General features: G+C 39.0%; 1 protein-coding gene across 1 annotated transcript in view; it reads left to right on the plus strand.

Moving 5' to 3' along the window:
* Positions 1 to 3,335: 3,335 nt before the first annotated feature.
* The window catches only part of FRK (fyn-related kinase), a 185,727-nt gene continuing 179,985 nt past the window's right edge, over positions 3,336 to 9,077 (plus strand). The window contains exon 1 of the mRNA XM_006839914.1: positions 3,336 to 3,706. Within this exon, the coding sequence (XP_006839977.1) occupies positions 3,336 to 3,706 (371 nt within the window). The remainder of the gene's footprint in view (positions 3,707 to 9,077) is intronic.

Here is a 9,077-nt window from a genome sequence, read left to right on the forward strand (position 1 = left end):
AGGAGTCAAAAAAGTTTGTAGAATAAATGAAAAGGAAGACTGGACAGAATCTAGTGATTGATTAGCTTAAAGGAGCTAGAGAGGGAGTATAAAATGACTGTAAAGCTTCAAGCATGGGCGATTGGAGGGTTTTGGTACTATTGACAGAAAGAAACTTTTTCCTAACCTCGTGGCTCTGTTTTTTTCAGACCATAGCTTGCTTGACATTTTTGGATGGTCGGCTGCTTTTCAATTTCCTTCACTTACTCATTGACTGTGCTGTGCAGGTCTGCTTCTTTGTCTCTTTCCAGAATGCTTTTTCATAACCATCGGGAGGCATATTTCAATTTAGAACTTTCACATATTTGAAGTCTCAAATACCACTTGAAAATTGGTTTTGATTACTTCCCTCTGGTTGCTCCCAAATCACATTTCATGTCTAGATCATGCAGATATCTCCTCAAACATGACTTCAGCACCTCTCACTTTGTGTGTTGTTGTTAAGTGCTGTGGAGTAAGTTCTGACTCATAGTGATCCTCTATAGGGTTTCTGAGGACTGGCTGGTGTATTTGAACCACCAAGCTTGCAGTCCATGCTTTATCCCACAGGGTCTTATACTTTGACAATCAATATTATATTTTATGACATAATTATTATTTTATCGTATTCTATAATGTGGAATTAAATCTGTACCATATTTAGGCCTCATGTTATTATTGCTATTAAGTAGTGTCAAGTTGGTTCAGACTCATAGCAACTCTGTATAGAGTTTCCAAAGAGAGGTAGGTAGGTTTAAACCACTGACCTTGAGGTTAGTGGTGGTGGTTATGTGCCGTGGAGTCGGTTCCGACTCATAGCGACCCTGTACAGGGTTTCCGAGGCTGTACATCTTTACAGAAAGCCTCATTGTTCTCCCGCGGAACAGCTGGTAGTTTCGAACTGCTGACTTTGCGGTTCACAGCCCGAATTCGTATTGAGGTTAATAGTGCAGTGCTAATCCTACAGTGCAATACCAGGCCCCATAGCATAAATGAAAAAAAAAAGAAAAACCCACCTGACTCAGCTTTTGGATTTTCTATTGCTACTAAGTCTTTACTTCTACTTTGAAGATAAGTGGAGAAAACTTAGGAGTGTGATATAAGATGTTCTAGCCAAATGGTCTGTCTACTGTGAGTGCCTGAATTTAGCGCAAGTTAGTCTAAGGTAGAAGGTCCCTGGTTTGCACCTGACAGTTAACCTAAAGCTTGGCAATTCAAACCCTTCCAGTGGTACCAGAAAGTCTGGTGGCCTGCTTCCATAGGATACAGCCAAGAACCCCACCCCTACCCCCACCCCAGCAGTTCTACCTAGGTATGGCACTACTTGAAATTGACTCAATAGCAGCAATAGATAAAAATTAGCAATTGTGGTTAAGGCCATACATAGTTCCATTTTCTTCTTTTTTCATTCTCCTCCCCCCCCCCCATTTCTTTTGAGTTAGACTATTTTGACATATAAAATGCCTTTTAACTTGATCAAAAAACCAGGAATCTTGACTTTGTTCTAGGGTTCAAGAGTTTACAGACATTTTGAAAGACAGTTTTAAGAGATAATTGGAAAAAAAAAATGTCTTAGAGAAAATAAGTCATAGCAATTTTGCAGTGCCCTCTACAATGTCAGCAATTCAAGCTCACCAGCTGCTCCTTGGAAACCCTATACAGGGTTGTTATGGGTCAGAACCAACTTGATTAACACTTAAAAACAACGACTCTACTAGTGGTAGAAATCTGTCAAAAGGAAACTCATTGCCCAGGTTATGTGTGGTGGAGTCGGTTCCAACTCATGGTGACCCTTTATAGGGTTGCCGAGGCTGTAAATCTTTATGGGAACAGATGGTGGTGGTAGTTATGTGCTGTGGAGTTGGTTCCAACTCACAGCGACCCTGTACAGGGTTTCCAAGGCTGTAAATCTTTATCGGGAGCAGAAAGCCTCATCTTTCTCCCACAGAACAGCTGGTAATTTTGAACTGCTGAACTTGAGGCTAGCAGCCTGACTTGTAACCACTACACTACCACATAGGAGCAGCTATCCTGATCTTTCTCATTAGTTGCTGAGCCCTGGCCAAAGAAGTTAGTAAGGACTAGTACAGACCTGGAGGTCAAAGTTTAACAGAAAGTGCCTCTACAACAGTACACACACAGCCGGTCTTCTACTCTTTCTTTCCACCGGTCATCATGTGTGTGTTTGTAAAAGAGAGTTTCAGAAACAGTACTTGAGAGATGGGAAATTAAATGTCTCTGTGGGAAAAAGCTGTGGCTAGGATTCTCAGAGTTTCAGTTAACTGCTCTCTTACTTTTCCAGACTGTGTTGTACGTTGATGTTGCTGTTGTTAAGTGCCCTTGAGTGGGTTCCGACTCACAGCCACTCTGTATAAGGTTTCTGACAAGCAGCTGATTATACTTTAAGTATATTAAAATCATTTATAGTAATGAAAAATAGACAGGGACTTGATAATTCCTCCCCAAGTGTCCTTTGTCCAGTGACAAAAGCCTACTCACTTTAATTTGCCTTGTTTCTCCTAGCAGTGGCAAAACAATCCTACTTATCTTTAGAAAGACAAACAAAAATCACTGCCTTCAATTTTTGACTTGGGAACACAGTACCACGAAAAACTGCCTGGACCAGCCTGTTGCTCAAAGGTGATAGGATTTGTGTGATTGCCGGTAGTTTAGCTCCCTGGTGAGGGCGCTGTTCTATCTTGTGTGTGGGAGAAGGGAGTGGTAAAGAGGTTGGAATCCCATTTAGATCACAGACAGAAACAAACCAGGAAGTAAGGAAAAATTATTACAGTTTGTACATAGCTCAGGATGTTAAAGGCAATAGCCTGGGCTGGTTGGTTATTCATTAGCAAAAAGGAAAGAGCAGTGGGGGTCAGGACAGGTCAAACTACAGGAACAGACTTGAAGCCTGGAGACTGCCCCTGGAAAAGGCAAGGCGTGGAGATTTTACCTGGAGATTTTAAAGTCTTTCTCTTGTTAACTTTTCCTTGGGACAAAAGGCAAGATGACTATTTCCTGTTTTCAGAGGCTTGTCAAGGTATAGCACTCCTAATTTTATTTTTGTTGTGACATTCTTAAGCAGACAAGAAGAAAAGACATCTTCCCACTGAACAGCTGCCCAACTCCCCCTGGGCTTGGCTCTGGGGCAGCAGTCAGACCTGCTGGACTGTTTTGAAACAGGGGTTTTGCACTTTCCAAAACATGGTGAGTTGTTGCTGATTTCTAAGTCTCTGGGTGGAGGGTGAGAAAGTGGACTTGCAGAGACACAGAAGAAAGGGAGAAGCCCCTCTCCTCTCCTCCACACCAGGTAGAGCACCATGGGCAACGTCTGTTTGAGGCTCTGGGCTTACATGCAGCCCTGTCTGCCCTGTTTGCTCCAAGAGGCGGACAAACCGGTGGTGATAGAGAATCCAGGAGCCCGCTGCTCCCCTGATGCTCCCCAGTCACAGAGTCAGGAGCCTGAGAGAAGACACGGCCACTACTTCGTGGCTTTGTTTGATTACCATGCTCGGACCGCTGAGGACCTGAGCTTCCGTGCGGGGGACAAGCTCCAAATCCTGGATAGTTCCCACGAGGGCTGGTGGTTTGCCAGACACTTGGAGAAAAGGGGAGACGGCTCTGGCCAGCAGCTCCAGGGCTATATTCCTTCTAACTATGTTGCAGAGGACAGGAGTCTACAGGCAGAACCGTGAGTAGAACAAACACAAACTGTATTTTCCCACTCACCGGGTAATGAGTTTTCCTCCCTTCTATCCACAACTCCTTTAAATTCCAAAGAGCTGGCTGAAAAGTATGAGGAAGTAGTACTAGGAATAACCTAATTGAAACAAACCTCCCCCACCAAGTGAGAGTGAAACTGGCTAATAATTGTTGAAAGAACTTCTTCTATGTATGCCCACAGTCCCTAGGTGTATTTTTTATCAACATAAACAAATGGCATGTTTAATACTCTTTAACTTTTTATTTGGCCGTAAAACAGCTTACACCTCACTTTAACAATGATAAATCCTAGGACTAATTATATCAGTTTCAAATCTAAAATTCAACTCTTTTTTTTTTTTTCCAAACGTTGGAAGCATTTCTGGGAAATACACCAACTCTCCCCTAATGCTAATCCTAATCCTTTTTCATTCTGATAGCATATGCTAACTAACTAGCATAGAAGATAACATTTAGAATAGGACAATGTTTACTTACAATTTCCACAATGAAATCACAAAGCAGACATTTTTCTTTGAATCCCAGATCCTGAGTTATGCTACCTAATTTACAATATTTTTGGGGTTTTACTGTGATTGGAAACTTGGCAGATATGAAGTAAGTTTTAACAAGAAAATCATAACAATGATCATTTCCTTAAAAAAGAGATAAAACTGTATTTGAATGAACTCTGTGAATTACAGTGAATAATGTATGTATTTATTCTTCCATCTATCCATTCATCCATGTTAGTGCCAGGCATACTAGCAGACTTGGTGTGTCTGGGGTAAGGATAGGGTAGGTGGTGCTCGTAGTGGTTGAATATAATATGAATTAAGTACTTTTGCCAATGAGTGCTTAGGGTCTGATGGGTTGAGAAGCAAATGGAGACTGTTTTTGGTCTCAATCTTGTTCCACAAAACCTAAATCAGGGATTATCTCTCAAGAAATGGGTTCATTATAGAATGGATTTTAGTTGAAGAACCTTTGATGCTTCACTCAAATTCTCATGTAATGTCTTCTTTTTTTTAATGCAAACTGCAGCACCTCATACTGGCTCAAAGAGTAAAGCGTTAAGGAGAAGCCATAGATATTGTTGCAACTTTTGTTGCAACTTTTCAAACTCTCAAAACCAAGTAAAAGACTGTAGTTAGGGGAGATTTGAGATTCTTTCCAATGCCAAGAACCTATAAATGGTTTTAGAATTCATGTCTAAATAGAAATGAATTCAAATTTAGAATTTTGATGAAGTGAATGGATCTGTTCTTAAATTAAGAGATTTGATTTACTTGATAATCTATTAAAATATCTTTACTTTCTAATCACACTTATTCCTCATGTATTGGCTAGCTCATCATCTGACACTTCTCATCTAAGGCAATAGTAAAAAGTGTACTATTCGACTTATATGTGCGTTAATGATGAATGTCTGGCAGTAACAAATGTTGAGGTGGAAGGTGAGTGTAATGCTGGCTGTTATGGTTAAATTTTTCTGTCATCTTGGCTTGGGCCATGATTCTCAGCTATGTAATGATGCAATTTGGAGTGATGTAATGATGTAGTCATCCTTTTTGTGATCTAATGTGATTGCTTTTCATTTTTGCATAATGCCAATTTTCACGTATTGAACTGATCTTTGGAAACTAATCATGTCTATAAATGAGGAAAGGTGTAAATGTTTGCTTATGTGCATCTATATGCATTTGATACCATATGATTACCATGTAAGGTATGGCATTATGCATGTTCTATATCCAGGATAATGTACATATACTAATATAATATTATAATATTTATATTTGTTGTTGTTAAGTGCCATTGAGTCGATTCTGACTCATAGTGACCCTGTATAGTTGGTACTTGTGGCTCCAACTGACCTTCTGGTCCAGCGCATTTATCAGGATTCCAATATAAACTGTTGTCATCTAGTCGGTTCTGATCCAAGCGACCCTATCTCTATAAGGTTTCCAAAGTGTGACTGGTGAGCTTGAACCACTGACCCTGCGGTTCAAGTGACTTTGCAGTCCAGTGCATTAACCCAAAGTGCCACACTAGTACTCCCCAATATAAACTACTGTTTTTAAGTATATTCAATTCATTTAACTGCTTAAGACCTCAGTTTCCTCATGTTAAGGTCTCTTTTGGCCTGCTTTGTGGGTTACTTAGACCCCTATCTTCCTGATTATCTGGGCATATGTGTTTCATATGCCATAATTCACCTATATAAAAGGTGATAGACTTGGAGAAAATAATTGGATTGAAACAAAAAAAGTAATCCAAAAGTAATAACATTCTGATTAAAAGGCATGCGTTCAATGTCCTTACTAATTTAGACTTTCTTTGCCTAATAAAAAATAAGGAAACTGAAATATTGTGGCTATTTTAAAATTTTCGGATGCCATCTGTAGCGGAGACTATTTTTACCCTCTGTACACAACTCTTGACTTTTCCTCTGGAATTGGTTTTCAGGAGTATTCCCATGTGCCACTTGTTGTTAGGTGCTGTTGAGTCAGTTTTGACTCACAGTAACCTCAGGCACAACAGACTGAAAGACTGCCCACTCATGCACCATCCTCACAATCAGTGCTGTGTTCGAACCCATGTTGTGGCCACTGTGTTAATCCACATTGTGGAGGGTCTTCCTCTTTTTCTCGGATCCTCTACTTTACCAAATATGATGTCCTTCTTTAAGTCTGGTTCTTCCTGATAATAACATGTCCAAAGTAATCCACACAAAGTGTTTCTATCTTGCTTCTAGGGAACAGTCTGACTGTGTTTCTTCCAAGACAGATTTGTTTGTTCTATTACTAATGGATGTTTACAATTGCTTACTTTCATTTTAAGTAGTGATCCAACAGTAAATGAGGGTCCAAAAGCTTTCCTCCATCTGTATCATTAAGGTTGACTCCACTTTTGTGAAAGCAGCTTTTCCCTAGATGTATTTTGAGTGCTTTACATCCTGAGTGGCTCATCTTCTAGCACTATATCAGACAATGCTTTGCTGCTATCCCTAAGGTTTTTCATTGGCTTTTTTTTTTTTAATTCCAGAAGTAGATTGCCAGGTTCTTCTTCTCAATCTTTCTTAGTCTGGAAGCTCCACTGCAATTTGAAATACCAGTGGTGTAGTTTCTAACATCACAACAATATTCAAATCACCACAGTATGATAAAGTGACAGATGAGTGGTGGCATGTGTGGCTACCAGTCTAAATCACTTTAGAGGGCTTCCTTTGAGATCCTACCAGCCACTGGAAGATGGTGCCACAAAGTTGCTGTTGCCGTGCCTCCTGGTGAGCACAGACTACCTAGTTCCTTTTAGCTGCATACCATGTCCTTTACCTGTGAACCCAGTTCTCCTTTGGAGCTGCTGCTGTAGTATTAAATAGTTATAATGCAGAACAAATGATTGCAGCCTCTAGAATCCTACTCCATTACAAACAGAACTTATTTTAACTTAGCCTGAGAAGTCTAAGTGGTCTGCAAAATGCTTTAATACCTGGGAAATTGTACAAAAAAACACCTCCTTTTATTTAGGTTTTAAAAGCATATGCTTCATCTTCCATTAGGAAGTCTGTGAAAGTTAACGCATTTATTCTACATTAAGCTCAGTAAAATGGTAATAAGTAAGGATTATAGTTTATATTCACTTATATGAGATACGTATACAATGGGAAGTCAGAGAAAGTTGAATCACCTCATTCCTAATTAGATCAGTTTAATGCAATGTATATTACTATTCATATGCTTATTTCTTTATTCTGTACTTGCATTAATAAGAACAAATGCAAATATTTTGAAATTCTTAGTGGTTCCCGTGATAGAGCAAAACAGTTGAAGGTTTAGTTTTAATCTTAGTTTGATTTTTCTTTTCTTTCTTAAACAACTGAGAATATTTTGTTGTTGTTGTTATTGTTAGATGCCAGTGAGTCTGTTTTGACTCACAGCGATTCTATGCACAACAGAACGAAACATTGCCTGGTCCTGTACCATACTCCACATTATTGTTATGTTTGAGCCCATTGTTGAAGCCATTTTGTCAAACTTCCACATGCTTATGTGGCAATTGCAAATACCATGGTTTGACTTAGGCTCACCTTCACCTTTAAAGTGACATCTTTGCTCTTTAATGCTTTAAAAAGGTCTGTGTAGTAGTTTTCCCCAATGTAATATGCCACTTGACTTCTTGACCACATGTCCATGAGCACTTACTGTGGATCCAAGTAAAGTGAAATCCTTAATAAGTCCAATCTTTTCTCTGCTTATTTATTGGTCCAATTGTAAAGGTTTTTTTTTCTTTACATTGAATTATAATACATACTGAAGACTGTATTCTTTTATTGTCTTCATTATCAAGTAATTCAAGTCTTCATCACTTTCAGCAAGTAGAGTTGTATCTCCTGCATATTGCAACCTTCTTCCAATCCTTATACTGTTTTCTTCGTATAGTCGAGCTTCTTGAATTATTTGTTCAGCATACTAGATGAGTAAATATGGTGAAAGACTATAACCCTGGCACATACTTTTCCTAATTTTAAACCCGGCAGGATCCCCTTGTTCTGTTTGAACAACTGCCTTTCCATCTACATACAATTTCTGCATGAGCACAATGGGCAATGATATCCCTTGTTCCAGGTCCTTTTATGAATCCTGTTTGAATTTCTGGCAGCTCCCTATCAATGTACTGCTACAGCTGCTTTGTTATTTTTACTTGTGTGTTTTTATTAATGATATTGTTTGGTAATTTCTTCATTTTGCTGGGTCACCTTTCTTTGGAATGGACATATATATATGGATCACTTCCAATCAAAGCTGTTCTTGAAATGGTCTCTAAATGCTGGTTGGATTTATTCAAGGTTGTCTGTCATGGACTTTAAAAAAGTTTGTTTGGCTACATCCTGAATTTACATGTGAGCAATTGATGGTCTGTTCCAAAGTCAGCTCCTGGCCTTGTTTTGGCTGATGGATGTTTTTTTTTTTCAATATAGAATCCCTAAAATTTTTTACTTTCAGGTAATTACTTAGAATTCTCTTTAGAATTTTTATTCATAACATTTTAAAAAAGATATAATTAAAGTCTACTCAGGGAATAATGCCCTTTTCTAGGGAATGGTTCCTTTGAAATGCCCAAAGCATGTGAGAGAAAGTCTCACCATTTCGTTTCTAAGGCTGCACTTCTTCCAGTACAAATTTGTTTTGTTCTTCTGGCATTTCACTGTACTTTCAGTATTCTCTTCCAACACCATAATCCAAAAGCATCAAATCTTCTTTGACCTTTGTATAAATCTTGGAGTCCAGAGTAATGGCTTTTCTGAGAGTGAAGCACCCAGCTGATATGAAGTGAGGGGAGATGCACAAGAACAC

The sequence above is a fragment of the Chrysochloris asiatica genome, unplaced genomic scaffold (genome assembly GCF_000296735.1).
Source record: "Chrysochloris asiatica unplaced genomic scaffold, ChrAsi1.0 scaffold00027, whole genome shotgun sequence".
Lineage (NCBI taxonomy): Eukaryota > Metazoa > Chordata > Mammalia > Afrosoricida > Chrysochloridae > Chrysochloris > Chrysochloris asiatica.